The sequence below is a fragment of the Micropterus salmoides genome, unplaced genomic scaffold (assembly GCF_014851395.1).
Source record: "Micropterus salmoides isolate LMB-PRFRI ecotype aquatic unplaced genomic scaffold, ASM1485139v1 Ms_hic_scaffold_14, whole genome shotgun sequence".
Taxonomy (NCBI): domain Eukaryota; kingdom Metazoa; phylum Chordata; class Actinopteri; order Centrarchiformes; family Centrarchidae; genus Micropterus; species Micropterus salmoides.
The window spans coordinates 34,550,116-34,569,448 of NW_024040485.1; the positions used below are offsets into that span (position 1 = coordinate 34,550,116).

Consider the following 19,333-nt stretch of genomic DNA (forward strand, 5'->3'; position numbering starts at 1 on the left):
TTTAGAAGACAGCTCTGTTACTCTGTCCTACAAATACTCTAAACAAGCTGATGCCAATGATTATTTCTTCTGGTATCGACAATATCAAGGAAAACCACCAGAGTTCCTCATCTTTCACTTGGGAATACAAAATGCAACAAGCTCTAGATGGTCTGTTGAAGTGAGTGATGATAAAACCCAAATGGATCTGCAGATCTCCTCTGCTGCAGTGACAGACTCTGCTGTGTACTACTGTGCTGTGAGGCCCACAGTGACAGGAGACACCAAAACTCTGTACAAAAACCTGACAGCTCCTCTCAAGATTTACTCACTTCAGCTCCTCCTTTTACTGAACAGCAGCGCCACCAAGTGGACACTGACAACACAATCTAATGACAAATTACAATATTACTCCTGTTATTAATAAAACACAGTTAATCCAGATCATGGTGTTTAATTGAGGCTATTTCTGTACAGTAAGGCACTCCACAAGGAAGTCTTCTTCTACACAGAATGCTTTGGTATCACTGATGATGAGACAAACTAAAATGATTACAGACCCATGTTGATGAATTAACTATTCCAGGGTGAAAAGTGGTTAAAGAGACTTTGTTGTAACAAAGTTCACATGTTAAAGCTCCTCATTATGAGCTGCTCTGGATAAGAGCATCAGCTAAACAGCTGAGATGTAAATGAGATGTAAATGTTGAGAGTTCCTCAACAGATGATGAAGAGGAAGGGCCAATGATGTGAAGGCCCAGATCCATCAGAGTATCAATGTTCTTCCTCTCTCTCCTCCCCTCTCACTGCAGACATGAACCACTGGCTGAGAAACATCCTGATTCTGACTCTCTGGCTAGGTAACTCTTTAAACCTACTGATTGTTCTCCTTTAATCAATCATCTTTATTGATCCATCTCTTCCTCTGCATGTTCTCTTCTTCCCCAGAGTGTAAAGGAGAAGACAGAGTGACCCAGCCAGCAGGAGATGTCATTGCTGCTGAAGGAGACACAGTTACACTTGGCTGTACTTTTGAGACGAGTAGCACAGGTCCAGCTTTGTTCTGGTACAAACAGGATGGAAACAACAGCCCCAAATTCATGCTGAGCCGCATGCAAGGGGTTGAAGTAAAAACAGAGGCCGAGTTTAAGGAGACACTGAATTCCACCTCAAGATCAGTTCCTCTGAAGATCCAGAAGCTTCAGCTGTCTGACTCTGCTGTGTACTACTGTGCTCTGCGGCCCACAGTGACAGGAAACACCAAAACTCTGTACAAAAACCTTTGGAGCAAAGACAACAGAATACTCCACAACGTCCACTAGAGGGAGTCACACACTGTTAAACTTATGTGATGATGAAGTCTTGAATCAGTTTACTCCATCACCAGGATTGTGATGTAAAACTTTAGAAATGAAGCCACTAAAAATATATTTACCCTAATATTAGTATAGTTATTTTGGACAAGTTTCAGATAGGGACTCTGTTTGGACAGATACTTAATTTTAAATGACTCTGATTGGAACAGGGGACAATCGAACCTGATCAGGACGTCCCTAATGAAATGTCCTCCATGTTCCCAGAATAGAGAGCAGGTCTTCAGGTAGGCTTCCTTCTAGTGGGACCTGCCTCGGTCTCACAGTGGTGTGAAGAACTGAAAGTGGACATTCAGGAAACTTTTCTCTGAGGCAGAGCTGCTCTGGATGCACAAATAATCTCACTGGCTGAACTGAACTTTGGTAGACAGCCAATCTCTAAAAAGGGGATTCTCTGGCCCCGCCCACTGAAGTCCAACTCAACCAATGAGATTCTTTGCGTCTCCAGAGCAGAAATGTTTGAGGAACTAAAAGCACAATCAGCTTGATGTTGAGGAGAAGGGCTGTGCAGCAGAGAGGCTGTTTAGTTTCTTCATTCTACTGCAGTGGAAGAACATTGCTCATCTGCTGTCTGTCTGGCTTTAACAACTCCAAAGACATGTTGCTTTACCTCTTTTTACTTTGCTCTCACTTCATAGGTGAGTGTTGGAACACAGATGAAAGGCTCATTAACCTGCTGGATTAACCAGATATTTGGTCTACATTTCAGAACTAGAGGTTTCTCTGTGGAAGGGAACAACTTCCATGATAGAAACAGACATTTGGTTTATTGAATGAATCCAGAAAGTCAAGAACCTCCGTTGAGTCTCTTGATGTTAGAATCTCTTGCAGACTAACTGACATGAATGACTCATTTTGCAGCCCTGGGTTCCATGAACAGCATAACGCCAGAAAGTCCTGAAGAACATGTTGCAGAGGGAGGAAACATCAACCTGACCTGTAAATATGAGGGTCTCATCAACAATATCCAGTGGTACCAACAATACCAGAGATCCAGACTAGAGTTCCTGCTCTCCATCACAGAGGGAGGAACGATTCATTCACCTGGTTCAGTTTTCTCAGCTCACATTAACAAAACAGACAAGCGTGTGAATCTGCAGATCATCTCGGCTAAAGTGACAGACTCTGCTGTGTATTACTGTGCTCTGCAGCCCACAGTGACAGGAAACACCAAAACTCTGTACAAAAACCTTTGGAGCAAAGTCAACAGAATACTCCACAACGTCCACTAGAGGGAGTCACACACAGTGCACTGCAATAGTCCAGGTGTGAAAAGATAAAGGACATAGCTCATTTTATTTTGGTAATATTTCTAAGGTGGAACGTTTTAAATTGGTTGTCAGTGGACCAATAAACGGTTGTTGTTTGCTTACTAGGTGATCAGGGCCAAATATTATTATTTCTGTCTTGTTTGAGTTGAGCTGCAGAAAATAACAAGTCATCCATTTCGCAATAACAAACAAGAACTCCATTACATTGACAGCTAATATTATCTGGCTAAAAGGACAAGTAAACATGTGTATCATCAGCGTAGCAGTGATGAGAGACTCTTTTAAAATAACTGATAATGTTTCCTAATGGAAGCATATAAAAGGAAAACAAAATGGGACCAAGAATAGATCCCTGAGCCACCCCACACTTCAGCAGAGGGTAAGATGAAACATAAGTACCAATGGAGACAGGAAATTCAATTATTTGATCAATAGTGTTAAGCGAATTACTAAGGTTGAGCAACAATAAAACATGTGACTCCCCAAAATCAGCATCAGTAAATCGTATGTAACCATAATGAGGGCAGTTTCTGTAATGTGAAGTTTGTGAAACCCAGTCTAACACAGCTACGAGTTGAGTTAGCACCATCAAGAACTTAGGATATGAAAGCAAGCTTAGAAATGGGTCTATAGTTCTGTGGAAGCGATTAATCAAGGTTATGCTTTTTAAATAAAGGCTGAATGCTGGCTTGCTTAAAATAATTAGGGATGCGGCAGGAAGAAAGGGAACAGTTATTAACGTGAGGTAAGCAAAGGCCGATGTCCACTATAACCTTCGTTAGGAGGGATGTGGCTAAGATATCAAGAGGGCTTGAAGAGGAAAGCATGTGAGAGACAGTATCGATGAGCTCAGGAAAAGAAATTAGCTGAAAATTGCTGAGCAGTTCAGGACAGGCAGGATAATAAGAAATATCAGCAACAACAGTGGTAGTAGGTGTTAGACCTAATGTCAGTGATTTTCTACTTAGAAAAAGATAATAAAACTGTTGAAAGTCAGCATTTGAAGAGGCTGGTAAGGCAGGGGGAGCAGAGTTGATGAGTCTGTCTAATGGTTTTAAACTGGAATCTAGGATTATTCTGGTTACTGGTGAGGAGGTTACTGAAGTAGTTGGCTCTTGCAGCTTTCAATTGTTTGCTATTTATATATGAAGGACCTTTTGACTTCTTACAACAGACATGCAATTTAGTCTTAGGCAGCATGGATACAAAGGTGAGGAGAAACAAGACAATAGAATCTATACTCAGATGAAGAGTAAAGACTAAATCTAATGTGTGGCCACAGTTATGAGTTGGACCAGACACATGCTGGACGAAATTAAATGAATGACATATTTAAAGAATCTGTAGCAAAAGTTGATTGAAACATTAATTTAGATACTAAAATCTTCAACAATAACTTCAAACAACAGAAGATAAAAGTTCAGAAAATATATGTGCAAATCTGTTATTTTAACCAGGTAGGCAATAGATCATAAGGCAACAGACAGGTACAGAATCAGAAGTAGAGAGTAGTAACAGTAGTATATCGTCTGTGTAAAGACTGACCTCAGTCAGGACCTTCACATGTTCTGCAAAGAGTCAATCATTGTTACCTTATCAGCTACTTGTTACCTGATGGAAATTATGTCATTTAGTGAATAACAGCACCACAGCAGAGACAAACTCACTATTTGTCAGAGTTGTGAGAGGAAGGAGGGAGGGATTAAGGGAGGAGCAAAACTGGGACTCAAGGACAGAAAAGACACAAACTTTCACAGTGGTGTTTGATTCAAAACCAGACAGATTCTCTTTCTCTTTAAGATGTTGTCAGTGAACTTCAGTCTGTTTGTGACTTTGTTTCTGCTCACAATAAGAGGTAGGTGAGATCATCAACATTAAGAGAGCTTCACTGATAGAAACCTTTAGATTGTAAAGTTACAGAGTTATCTCTTCCTTCAGGTGTCAGCTGTGTAGAACTCACTCCAGTCAAGAATGAAGAGTTCGCTTTAGAAGACAGCTCTGTTACTCTGTCCTACAAATACTCTAAACAAGCAACTGCTAGTGATTATTTCTTCTGGTATCGACAATATCCAGTAAAACCACCAGAGTTCCTCATCTCACACTTTGGAACAAAAAATGCAACAAACTCTAGATGGTCTGCTAAAGTGAGAGATGATAAAACCCATCTGGATCTGCAGATCTCCTCTGCTGCAGTGACAGACTCTGCTGTGTACTACTGTGCTGTGAGGCCCACAGTGACAGGAAACACCAAAACTCTGTACAAAAACCTTTGGAGCAAAGACAACAGAATACTCCACAACGTCCACTAGAGGGAGTCACACACTGTTAAACTTCAGTGGTTTATGATGCAGTCTGGATTCATTGCACTGTTAATAAAAAAAAACATGATTTCTTTGTCTTCTGAAGAATAAAGACATCATCAACCATCAAATTTTCCTCTAAACACTAAATACGCTGCATTTACAGAACGCTCTTTATACCAAGGCCTTTCATAGTGATTCTCTCCATCAGACAAACAGACACACTCTCTCTCACTGATGGTGGTGGAGCTGCAGCAGGTTCAGAGTCTTGTTCAAGGACACTTCAGCATGTGGACAGGAGGAGCTGGGGACTGAACCACCAACCCTTTGACTTCCTCCACTTCCTGCGCCACGGCCGCCCCGAACTCACTGCCCACCTCCAGATCTCAGCATCCAGATGTGGGCTTTGTTAGTCTGAAGGAATATTCCAGTGAAAATGTCTCGTTTCACTATCAAATCCTCTCCACCTGTAAGCTTGAAAGGTGACTCAACAGTTTGTAGCATCACTTTGTTAATTGCTGCTGTAAATCCACAACTTCAGAGATGTGGGGAGGTGATAACGCAGCACAGAAGTAGAGTCTTTAACTATGTTGAGTTTGGAAAATGCTGAACAAACAGATCATCAGCTGACAACTGGATTATGCTGCTGGACTAGTTTGAAGTTTCAGTGGCATCTTTTCTTCTTCTGTGGTCTGATTCTGATTGGCCACTAGATGACACTGTAGCTGCTGTTAATCCAAGCTGAGCCACATTATCAAGTAGGCGGTGCACTACTTCTGCACTGTGTTCAACCATTCTGTCAATAATAACTGCTGCTGTGAAGAGAACAATTCTCAGACTGAATGTTGAACATCAGCTAGTTTCTCCTGTTGATTTAAACCTTGTTGTAGAGATGGAACATTGGCTGGGGATTATTCTTGCTGCTCTTTTCTTTGGTAAGATAGAAAGCACAACATCTTTTTATTCTTTTCTAAAGATTTATGGAAACAGCTGAGCTGTTTGTGTCCACAGAGTAACACTGTACAGCTGCCATTTTCCACTGTCTTCTCCTCTCAGCCTCATGAACAATGTTAGTCTAATGGCTTCATTTGCTCTACTTTTTCCAGGACTAATAGCTGGAGACACAATCTCTCCTGAACGAGAGGAAGTCAGTGACAGAGAAGGACAATCTGTCACACTCACATGCAACTATCAGACAACATACAACAATATTCTCCTTTACTGGTACAAACATCATTCTGACCTTCAGGCACCTCAGTTTATACTCTTGAAAGGAGCAAAAGGGAGCAGAGCTGAATATATTCCTGATAGAAGATATGAATCTGAAACATCAGCAACATCAACTACACTGACCATCAGAGATCTAACCCTGGCAGACACAGCTCTCTACTACTGTGCTCTAGAAACACAGTGATACAAAGTGTAGAAGAGGCTGTACAAAAACCTGAACCCAGATATCTGACTACTCTTCAAAGAGGAGGGAAGTGGTATTCAAACCACAGCTTCATATCAGATGGATTCTGCTAATTCCTGTTTTATCAGAGTCACTGTGGTTCCAGCTGCTAATGAAACACTGGGGGAGGATTCACAGGAGCATTATGGGTAATGGGGGTTCGGGATGTAGCAACATGTAAAAGGAGATGGCAGACATGAAAATATATTTTGAATGCTTTCTATATGCTAAAGCAAGATTAAATAAATGTAATAAAGAATATAAATTTCACAGTGAAATATATCTTTGTCTTTTTTTCTCATCGCAGAATATTCAAAGAAAGCAGGGTTTTCTTTTGCACATGACAAAACTGCAAAGGAGTTTCATCTGCAGATCTCCTCTGCTGCAGTGACAGACTCTGCTGTGTACTACTGTGCTCTGCAGCCCACAGTGACAGGAAACACCAAAACTCTATGCTATGTCTATTTTTCCTCATGCATTCATGTCAAAGCAGGATTTTGCCAATAATTATTTTCATTATGAATTAATCTGCTGATCATTTTCCCTTAATCAATCAACTAATTGTAAAAAATAAAAAAAAATTTAAATAGTGAGAACTGTTGTCATAGTTACCCAGAGCCCAAAGTGGCACCTTTATATTACTGCTCTGTTCAACCAACGTTTATTTTTTTATTTAACCTTCATTTAACTAGGAAGTCACATTGAGGTTAAAACCTCTTTTACAAGTGAGACCTAGTCAAGACAGGATCAGATAGCAGAATCTAACAGATAACCAGGCAACAATAAGAACCAATCACAACATCATCATTAGGTACAACAGAAAAACACAGCACAACGACATTTTGTACATCACTAAGTCACAGTGCAACAACACAACATTAGGTACAACGTAATACCCTACATAGTACAGTTCACAAAAAGACAACAACATTAGGTCATAGATTTATAAAGGAATTAAGTGGTAATAGAATTGGAAAAGCAGCAGCAGTTAGCAGTGACCACCTCCTTTAATCTATGTTTAAAATCATGTAGGGAGATGAGGGATCGAAGTGTGAGCTTGGTCTGCACATCATTCCAAGACCAAGGGCCATAAAAGAACAGACTTAGCTTCCCAGCCTCTGTTCTGATAGCAGGCACTTTGAACTGTAGCCAACTATGTGACCTGAGATATTGACTGCTGTGTAAAGTTAAAAATGTCTTGTTTAAATAATTAGGAAGTTTACCTAAAATTATCTTCGCAAGTGAAGGGATGACCATCCTGCCAGTCTGTATAATATACAATGATGTGTCCTGAAACTACAGTTAGTGACATATCTGAGAGCTGAGTGATAAACATGGTCAAGTTTGGACAAGGTGGACAGAGAGGCAAACCTGTAGGTAGTGTCTCTATAATCAATCTGTGGCAGAAAAAGCCAAGCAACTAATCTTTTTTCTGAAGCCATGGAGAAGCAGGACTTTAACCTACACAGAAAAGCCAACATGAATTTTATGTCCAACCAGATTCCCAGATATTTGTAATTATCAACAGACTCCATCCAGGGTCGTGATGGAGAGGGTTAGTACCTTTGTTCGCCCAATTGCAAAAATCATAACTTTAGTTTTGTGTGAATTTAAAAGCAACTTAAAATCTGACAGAGCATATTGCAGGGTATCAAAATCTGCCTGACATTTGAAAAGGCAAACTCTGCTGTGGGAGCACAGGAGTACAGAACTGTGTCATCTGCATACAGATGATCCTTACAGAATTTAAACTTATCACAAATATTATTAATGTAAACTAGGAAAAGTAAAGGTCCCAAAACTGATCCTTGTGGAACTCTTTTCGTAACAAAGACTGGATTTGACATGTCGTTGCCATGTTTAACCATTTGTGGATCACTGGTCAGGTAACTGTGGAACCATTTAGCTGCTTTGCATCCAAAGCTGGCTCTCAGCAGGGTATTTACAAGTGATGGATGGTCCACAGTACCAAAGGCCTCCGTAAGGTCTAAGAACAATGATACACAGGGAAATTTGTTATCTATAGCCTCTTTGAAGTCATCCATAGCTTTTAAAGTGGTGGTTACTGTACTATGCACTGACCTGAAACCGGATTGCATTTCATTTCAAATGTTATGCGAGTCCAAATATGACTGGATAGCAACTAATGATTTCAAGATTTTTGAAAGAACAGGGAGATTAGAGGTTGGCCTACAATTGTTCATGTCAGTCCAAACCTCAACATTGTTAACACTACATTAAAATTTTTTAAATAATTAATTTGTGAAGCTGGAACGATGAAATGTTTTGGCATGAAAAATTACTTAAATTCAATCAAAACAGTTGCCAATAATTTTTTTTGTCAACCAACAATTGTTTCAGCTGTGCTTGAATAAACTGTTGGGCAATTAATTACAAAACATCATATTTTATAAACTCTTCATATGTTTTAAAATGCTTAATTTGTAAAGCAACTAAAGCTGAAGAAAAAACAACAATATCTCCTTCGGAGTTTGGTGGAGACACAAAAAGTGGCATGAACAGAAAATACTCAAATTAGTACATAAAATAAATAAGAGTAAATGTACTTAGAGGTATGTATAGAAACTACAGATTAAACAGGGATATGTTGGAGTAAAGCGAGAACTGAGTAGAAAACAGCTCTTAAAATCCTCAGTTATAAAATTTACAACTGAGAAAGATAAAACATCTATTTGACATTTTGATAAATGGGTTTCCTGCTAAATCGAATAAAAGTGATGAAACCTACCATTTAGGGCAGATATGCTACACTGCTCAAAACAATAAAGGGAACACTTAAACAACACAATGTAACTCCAAGTCAATCACACTCCTGTGAAATCTAACTGTCCACTTAGGAAGCAACACTGATTGACAATCAATTTCATATGCTGTTGTGCAAATGGAATAGACAACAGGTGGAAATTATAGGCAATTAGCAAGACACCTCCAATAAAGGAGTGGTTCTGCAGGTGGGGACCACAGACCACTTCTCAGTTCTTATGCTTCCTGGCTGATGTTTTGGTCACTTTTGAATGCTGGCGGTGCTTTCACTCTAGTGGTAGCATGAGACGGAGTCTACAACCCACACAAGTGGCTCAGGTAGTGCAGCTCATCCAGGATGGCACATCAATGCGAGCTGTGGCAAGAAGGTTTGCTGTGTCTGTCAGCGTAGTGTCCAGAGCATGGAGGCGCTACCAGGAGACAGACCAGTACATCAGGAGACGTGGAGGAGGACGTAGGAGGCAACAACCCAGCAGTAGGATCACTACCTCCGCCATTGTGCAAGGAGGAGCAGGAGGAGCACTGCCAGAGCCCTGCAAAATGACTTCCAGCAGGCCACAAATATGCATGTGTCTGCTCAAACAGTCAGAAACAGACTACATGAAGGTGGGAAGAGGGCCCGACGTCTACAGGTGGGGGTTGTGCTTACAGCCCAACACCATGCAGGACGTTTGTCATTTGCCAGAGAACACCAAGATTGGCAAATTCGCCACTGGCGCCCTGTGCTCTTCACAGATGAAAGCAGGTTCACACTGAGCACATGTGACAGACGTGACAGAGTCTGGAGACGCCGTGGAGAACGTTCTGCTGCCTGCAACATCCTCCAGCATGACCGGTTTGGCGGTGGGTCAGTGATGGTGTTGGGTGGCATTTCTCTGGGGGGCCGCACAGCCCTCCATGTGCTCGCCAGAGGTTGCCTGACTGCCATTAGGTACCGAGATGAGATCCTCAGACCCCTTGTGAGACCATATGCTGGTGCGGTTGGCCCTGGGTTCCTCCTAATGCAGGACAATGCTAGACCTCATGTGGCTGGAGTGTGTCAGCAGTTCCTGCAAGAGGAAGGCATTGATGCTATGGACCGGCCCGCCCGTTCCCCAGACCTGAATCCAACTGAGCACATCTGGGACATCATGTCTCGCTCCATCCACCAACGCCACGTTGCACCACAGACTGTCCAGGAGTTGGCGTACGCTTTAGTCCAGGTCTGGGAGGAGATCCCTCAGGAGACCATCCGCCACCTCATCAGGAGCCCAGGCGTTGTAGGGAGGTCATACAGGCACGTGGAGGCCACACACACTACTGAGCCTCATTTTGACTTGTTTTAAGGACATTACATCAAAGTTGGATCGGCCTGTAGTGTGGTTTTCCACTTTGATTTTGAGTGTGACTCCAAATCCAGACCTCCATGGGTTGATAGATTTGATTTCCATTGATCATTTGTGTGTGATTTTGTTGTCAGCACATTCGACTATGTAAAGAAAGGATGTGTTATTTTAGTGTTCCCTTTATTTTTTTGAGCAGTGTATATAAACCAGAATTGAGGGAAAGGAAAGACTTTACTGGTTGCACTCTGTATGTTTGTTTGCAATACAATAAATTATGGACTGTAGGTTTGATGCCTTGTAATAATAAACCGGTTAAATAACGTCGGCCAGAGTGGCAAGTGTTTGCTGTACAATGTAACGTTGAAGCCTCTACGTGGTAAACTGGTGGTAGCAGCTCTTAACCATTCGCTCTCAGTGGAACATCCTGTTTGAAATGGTCGACACCACCGAGCTGGTTTTGGAGATCCTTATGTGTTCTGAACAGGCTTCATATTTTAGCCCTTTATCTGGAGAAGCTGTGGACAGGCTGGCAAACTGACAGGCCTTTAATATGATGCTGATACCATATTAAAAACATTCACTAATTGATCCTAATTGTCACACTAGGAAAGGAGAGGGTGAGGAAAATGTGTTGAGTGTAAAGTTGTCAGTCGGGGAATAACACAGGGCTGTGAATGAGCCCCGTCACTGTGATCAGGCTCCTCCTTCTAATCCACCAACTTAGTGTTGATGAAGACTAAACAGAGAGATCACAGCCTTCTTTATACTTGCTGGAGCTCACAGTTCCTCAACACTGCAGATATGACGCCTCTGTTCATCTCAGTGTTGCTGGCTGCTGTGTGCCTTGGTATGAACACAACTCTGGTTCTCTGATATCAATCCAACATTGACATGATTCTTTAACAGCACACTGATACTGTTTGTTGCTGTTTTACAGAATGCAGAGCACAAAAAGACAACGTGCTGCAACCAGAAGGAGACGTGACTGCTGCTGAAGGAGAGACAGTAACACTTGGCTGTCTATATAACAGCAGTTCAACAAATGATTATCTCTTCTGGTACAAACAGGATGGAAACAACAGCCCTGAATTCATACTGAGCCGCTTTAAGATCGGTGAGGGGAAAACAGAGGCTGAGTTTAAGGAGAGATTTTCATCCACACTGGATTCCACCTCAAGATCAGTTCCTCTGAAGATCCAGAAGCTTCAGCTGTCTGACTCTGCTGTGTACTACTGTGCTCTGCAGCCCACAGTGACAGGAAACACCAAAACTCTGTACAAAAACCTTTGGAGCAAAGACAACAGAATACTCCACAATGTCCACTAGAGGGAGTCACACACTTTTATTGTCTGGATTTGTTTCAACTTGCAGAAGATCAGTCTTAGTATTATTGGATCTCAGTGCTGCATTCAACACAGTCGACCACAACATATTACTAGACAGACTTGAAAACTGGGTTGGACTTTCTGGCACAGTACTAAACTGGTTTGAATCCTACTTACTCCTACAGGGACTACTTTGTGTCTATAAGTAATCACACATCTGAGCTGACAAAAATGACGTGGAGTTCCCCAAGGCTTCATTTTGGGACCTCTTTTGTTTAACATTTACATGCTTCCACTGGCTCAGATTATGAAAAACAACAAAATATGTTACCATAATTATGCAGATGACACACAGATTTACATAACCATTTCACCAGGGGACTATGATCCCATACAAGTGCTGAGTAACTGTATTGAGCAGGTCAACGATTGGATGTGCCAGAATTTTCTTTTAATTAAACAAGGATAAAACTGAAGTTATTGTTTTTGGAGCCAGGGAGGAACGATTGAAAGTCAGTGCTCTACTTCAGTCTGTAATGTTAAGAACCACAAATCAAGCCAGAAATCTTGGTGTAGTCATGGCCTGAATTTGAGGAGCCACATTAAGACAATGACAAAGTCAGCATACTATCACCTTAAGAATATATCAAGGATTAAAGGACTTATGTCTCAGCAAGAACTGGAAAAACGTATCCATGCATTTATCTTCAGTCGACTCGACTACTGTAACAGTGTCCTTACAGGGCTCCCTAAGAAATCCATCAGACAGCTGCAGCTGATTCAGAACGCTGCTGCTCGAGTCCTCACTAAGACCAAAAAGGTGGATCACATCACTCCAGTTCTGAGGTCTTTACATTGGCTTCCTGTATGTCAAAGAATTGATTTCAAAATCCTGCTGTTAGTTTATAAAGCACTAAATGGTTTCATTTCTGATCTTTTGCTTCGTTATGAACCATCCAGACCTCTCAGGTCGTCTGGGATCAGGTCTTCTTTCTGTCCCCAGAGTCAAAACTAAACAAGGAGAAGCAGCGTTCAGTTATTATGCTCCGTATATCTGGAACAAACTCCCAGATAACTGCAGGTCTGCTGAAACAGTCAGTTCTTTTAAATTAAGACTGAAGACTTTCCTTTTTACCATTGCTTTTAATTAAATATTTATACAGTGAGAAATGAGTAGGTAATTGAGTGAAAAGATAATGGGAGTGAGATTGAACAGAGTGAAGGAAGTGGTCTTAAATCTCTTGATCTGCAGGAACCTCTGTCCACCTGTAAACGCGCAGGTGGGTCCAGAGTATAACTGGATCAAAGTGGCCTGCGGACAGACATGTCCTGGTTTCTCTGTAGTGTCCGAGGGTTTTTGGAGTTTCAGTGGACCCAAAGATTGCTATGGACCCGAGTACAGACTAGCTAGAGAGAGCAGATTAAGTGTACTTCTCTGTTTATTCTCTTTTCAAAATAATTGTAACTCAATTATTTGCTCAACCCCTCAGCCTGTTTTTATTTTCCATTTAACTCTTTTAACCCTGATTGTACACTGCACAGTAACTTTTATATTTTATGTTGCTTTTAAACTTTTTTATATTTCCCTGTTGCTTTTATGTTTTATGGAAAGCACTTTGAATTGCCTTGTTGAAATGTGCTATACCAATAAACTTGCACAAATGTATGTAACACTGTCAATATACTGTATGTACTGTTATACTTCAATATTGGAGAAAAACATTTACGCAGTTTGAATGAAGTATGTCCATAAACTGGTTGGCATCACAGACTGAGGTCTTCATTACTTTTGTTCTTATCTTTAGAACAGAAGTTTCTCTGTTGTTCTCTCAGGCTGTGATTTCTTGTGGTGTCCCACAGGGTTCAATCCTAGAGCCTCTCATATAAATTTACATCTCAAATCACTTTATTTTTAAAGACAACATTGAGTTCCATGATGATGACTGCAGCATCACTGTCATTTCTAAAGCTTCCATCAGCCTGAATGGAAACAGAGCACAGCAAGAGGAGGAGCTCCACAACTGAATATGAAAGGCTTCATGTTGGAAGTGAAGAGCTGCTGTGTTCTCTCTATTGTTCATTCAGTACAAGTGGAAATGATGCAGCTCTGCTTAGTTTGGATGATCATCTTCATGTTTCACACTGGTGAGAAATCAAAAGATGTAGCAAGATGTAAAAGGAAATGTAGATATCAAAATATCTTTTGAATGTATTAAAACTCTACTAAAACAGGTGCAAAGATATTGAATAAAATGTACAAATATCAGAGTGAAATCTCTCTCTGTCTTTTTCAGGATCCTCTGAGGATTTAGTGAAACCATTTAAAGATGTAATGCTGGCTTTGGAAGGAGACTCTGTGACTCTCTCCTGCAACTATTCAGGAACTGTCTACAACCTCTACTGGTATCAACAGAAGTCCAGTTCATCTCCACAGTTTCTCATCAAAGAATATTTAGAGAAACCAGGTTTTTCTGTTGCACATAACAAAACAGCAAAGGAGTTTCATCTGCAGATCTCCTCTGCTGCAGTGACAGACTCTGCTGTGTACTACTGTGCTCTGCAGCCCACAGTGACAGGAAACAACAAAACTCTGTACAAAAACCTTTGGAGCAAAGACAACAGAATACTCCACAACGTCCACTAGGGGGAGTCACACACAGTGCACTGCAATAGTCCAAGTGTGAAAAGATAAAGTACATAGCTGATTTTATTTTGGTAATATTTCTAAGGTGGAAGTAGCAGGATTAAATGTTACAACTACATTTTTGGCTGGAGATTTTCAATTGGTTGTCAGTGGACCAATAAACGGTTGTTGTTTGCTTACTAGGTGATCAGGGCCAAATATTATTATTTCTGTCTTGTTTGAGTTGAGCTGCAGAAAATAACAAGTCATCCATTTCGCAATAACAAACAAGAACTCCATTACATTGACAGCTAATGTTATCTGGCTAAAAGGACAAGTAAACATGTTTATCATCAGCGTAGCAGTGATGAGAGACTCTTTTATAATAACTGATAATGTTTCCTAATGGAAGCATATAAAAGGAAAACAAAATGGGACCAAGAATAGATCCCTGAGCCACCCCACACTTCAGCAGAGGGTAAGATGAAACATAAGTACCAATGGAGACAGGAAATTCAATTATTTGATCAATAGTGTTAAGCGAATTACTAAGGTTGAGCAACAATAAAACATGTGACTCCCCAGCATCGGCATCAGTAAATCGTATGTAACCATAATGAGGGCGGTTTCTGTAATGTGAAGTGTGTGAAACCCAGTCTAACACAGCTAAGAGTTGAGTTAGAACTTAGGATATGAAAGCAAGATTAGAAATGGGTCTATAGTTCTGTGGAAGCGATTAATGAAGTTATGCTTTTTAAATAAAGGCTGAATGCTGGCTTGCTTAAAATAATTAGGGATGCGGCAGGAAGAAAGGGAACAATTAATAACGTGAGGTAAGCAAAGGCCGATTTCCACTATAACCTTCGTTAGGAGGGATGTGGCTAAGATATCAAGAGGGCTTGAAGAGGAAAGCATGTGAGAGACAGTATCGATGAGCTCAGGAAAAGAAATTAGCTGAAAATTGCTGAGCAGTTCAGGACAGGCAGGATAATAAGAAATATCAGCAACAACAGTGGTAGTAGGTGTTAGACCTAATGTCAGTGATTTTCTACTTAGAAAAAGATAATAAAACTGTTGACAGTCAGCATTTGAAGAGGCTGGTAAGGCAGGGGGAGCAGAGTTGATGAGTCTGTCTAATGGTTTTAAACTGGAATCTAGGATTATTCTGGTTACTGGTGATGAGACTACTGAAGTAGTTGGCTCTTGCAGCTTTCAATTGTTTGCTATTTATATATGAAGGACCTTTTGACTTCTTACAACAGACATGCAATTTAGTCTTAGGCAGCATGGATAAAAGGTGATGAGAAACAAGACAATAGAATCTATACTCAGATGAAGAGTAAAGACTAAATCTAATGTGTGGCCACGGTTATGAGTTGGACCAGACACATGCTGGACGAAATTAAATGAATGACATATTTAAAGAATCTGTAGCAAAAGTTGATTGAAACATTAATTTACATACTAAAATCTTCAGCAATAACTTCAAACAACAGAAGATAAAAGTTAAGAAAATATATGTGCATATCTGTTATTTTAACCAGGTAGGCAATAGATCATAAGGCAACACAGGTACAGCATCAGAAGTAGATACTAGTAAGTAGAATATCGTCTGTGTAAAGATTGACCTCAGTCAGGACCTTCACATGTTCTGTCAAGAGTCAGTCAGTGTTACCTTATCAGCTACTTGTTAACTGATGGAAATTATGTCATTTAGTGAATAACAGCACTACAGCAGAGACAAACACACTATTTGTCAAAGTTGTGAGAGGAAGGAGGGAGGGATTAAGGGAGGAGCAAAACTGAGACTCAATGACAGAAAAGACACAAACTTGTCAAACAGTGGTGTTTGATCCAAAACCAGACAGATTCTCTTTCTCTTTAAGATGCTGTCAGTGAAGTTCAGTCTGTTTGTGACTTTGTTTCTGCTCACAATAAGAGGTAGGTGAGATCATCAACATTAAGAGAGCTTCACTGATAGAAACCTTTAGATTGTAAAGTTACAGAGTTATCTCTTCCTTTAGGTGTCAGCTGTGAAGAACTCACTCCAGTCAGGAATGAAGAGTTCACTTTAGAAGGCAGCTCTGTTACTCTGTCCTACAGATACTCTAAACAAGCAACTGGAGATCATTTTTTCTGGTATCGACAACATCCAGGAAAACCACCAGAGTTCCTCATCTTTCATCTGGAATCAGGACAGATACTAAGAAATGCAACATCTGGAGTGCAGATTACAGTGGAGCAAGAACAAATGGATCTGCAGATCTCCTCTGCTGCAGTGACAGACTCTGCTGTGTACTACTGTGCTGTGAAGCCCACAGTGACAGGAAACACCAAAACTCTGTACAAAAACCTTTGGAGCAAAGACAACAGAATACTCCACAACGTCCACTAGAGGGAGTCACACACTGTTAAACTTTCAGAGAGAATCACACAACAAATCCTAAAACTTCTAAAAGCTGAGAGACAAACACCAAGGACGTCCTCTCTCTCCACTGCTGTTTTATTCCTAAAATATAAACTGGCTCATCCAACCTGACATTTTGGCTCTGAGGACAAACAAGAAATTACTAATTAATCACTTTTATTCACATATAACATATTCCTCCGTATATTTTCTGTGTTGCTGAATGATGTTCAAAATGTAACAGAACAGTTTAATCTCTCATCAGTTACCAACATCTGTCACAAACAGTCCAAGCATGGAGACAGGAACAGAAGAGATGAACCAATCCAGAGCCACATCACTGAGGCCAGCAGAGTTCTTCAGATGGATAATTTAGACCAGAGGTCACTAATAGGTGGACCGCGATCTGGATCAGGACATACGGCCCATCTGTTATTGAGAATTACTACCTCGTGACGGAGCGTTTCTATTTTAACCCATGGAGCTTCTCTAGCATTTACTGCACTGGTTTAGCGGCCCAGGAAACTTACAGACCAATTGACCACTCGCTAAGCCCCTCCCCCGTTAGTTACTGTTGCTAAGTCCGACAAACTGTCGGCGCTGTCACTGTCTATTACTGCACTCCCCGGAGAAATATTTTTAAATTAGTTGGAAAAAGCGATCTCAGAAAGAAGCGTTTGACCAGATCTTAGAGAATACAGCATAGCTTCAGTTAGAATGAGTCCTATACTGCGCTGTGATTGGCCAGCTGTGTATTTGGGCCGTGGCTTAGCGAAGGGTCAGTTGCATGTGTTCCAATCAGCTCAATCTGTCCATTCCGATAAGCATTGCGAGCAGAGTCCACGAGTGAGATACACAGAGGAAGAGAGGAGACGAAAGAGAAAATAGACTTCACACGGCTTTTAACCAAGAATGTACAGATTCTCACATGTACATTCTTCCTACGGGCAGTTCAAAACCAGAATGTATCTCCAATCCAGGCCAGAGCTCACGTTTCTCACTGAACAAGAGAAAGTAGGGAAGTGGTAGCTTTATAAGAGGGAATGAAAGAGGAGAGGAGGTATTAAAGAGGGGGTATTCTCCTGGTATGCTCCTCTTTTCAGCCTGTGTTGAAGGCTTCGTTTTAGCTATGGAGTGATGCATCTTGTCTCTAAATGATCTTTGTTGGGAGTTGCACATGCTCAGTTCCTAGTTAAGGACCACTAGACATTTTCTCTAACTGGACCTCGTTGAATTTTAATTGAATACCTCTGATTTAGATACTGTGGTTCACTGAGTCGAAGGCTGAGCTGGAGAACAGGCCTGTGACAGCAGGAAGCAGTAGGTTATTGCTGACCATGACCAGCAGTCTCAGTGCTGTGTACAGAGCAAAAACTAGACTGAGCATTTTTTTGACAATTTGGTTGTCGTTTATAAAAGAAATCAGTTGAGTGGAGACAATATTTCCTAAAATCTTATATTAAAAATGGCAGCTTAGAGATAGGTTTAAATTTATTTATAACAAAAGGATCAATGGCTCAAATATTCTGAAGGGCAGTTTGCAGTCAGAGCTTTTTGATGTTTCAGCCAGGTGTTTGTGTCCAGATTCCTTCAGGTGAATTTCCTGCAGATTCCTCCTTCAGTCTGACCTTCTTGGATGATGATGACTGCAGCATCACTGTCATTTCTAAAGCTTCCATCAGCCTGAATGGAAACAGAGCACAGCAAGAGGAGGAGCTCCACAACTGAATATGAAAGGCTTCATGTTGGAAGTGAAGAGCTGCTGTGTTCTCTCTATTGTTCATTCAGTACAAGTGGAAATGATGCAGCTCTGCTTAGTTTGGATGATCATCTTCATGTTTCACACTGGTGAGTGAAATTTAACAGGATATTTTAAACATGACTCAGAAAAAATATCAGTTGTGCATTCTCTCAAGTGTTTCTCTCTCACTTTAAAGAAATATAAATGTCAGAGTGAAATCTCTCTTTGTCTTTTTCAGGATCCTCTGAGGATTTAGTGAAACCATTTAAAGATGTAATGCTGGCTTTGGAAGGAGACTCTGTGACTCTCTCCTGCAACTATTCAGGCTCTGTACAAAACCTCTGCTGGTATCAACAGAAGTCCAGTTCATCTCCACAGTTTCTCATCAAAGAATATTCAAAGAAACCAGGTTTTTCTTTTGCACATGAGAAAACAGCAAAGGAGTTTCATCTGCAGATCTCCTCTGCTGCAGTGTCTGACTCTGCTGTGTACTACTGTGCTCTGCAGCCCACAGTGACAGGAAACACCAAAACTCTGTACAAAAGCACAAAGTTACACACTGACAAGCTGCTGAAAGCTTTTTTCACTCTGCTGTACTGAATTTTTACCTCCACTAGAGGGCGATGTTATCAAGTAGGCGGTGCACTACTTCTGCACTGTGTTCAACCATTCTGTCAATAATAACTGCTGCTGTGAAGAGAACAATTCTCAGACTGAATGTTGAACATCAGCTAGTTTCTCCTGTTGATTTA

The 19,333-nt window shown here is 40.9% G+C and overlaps 1 gene segment (V, D, J or C); it reads left to right on the forward strand.

The window, feature by feature from the left end:
* Window positions 1-11,111: 11,111 nt before the first annotated feature.
* On the forward strand, window positions 11,112-11,739 carry LOC119902822 (the record flags this gene model as incomplete). The annotated part of the segment is given in 2 exon segments: window positions 11,112-11,332; window positions 11,423-11,739. Coding segments are annotated over 2 exon segments (435 nt in total), but the record flags the coding sequence as incomplete, so codon positions are not given.
* Window positions 11,740-19,333: the final 7,594 nt, after the last annotated feature.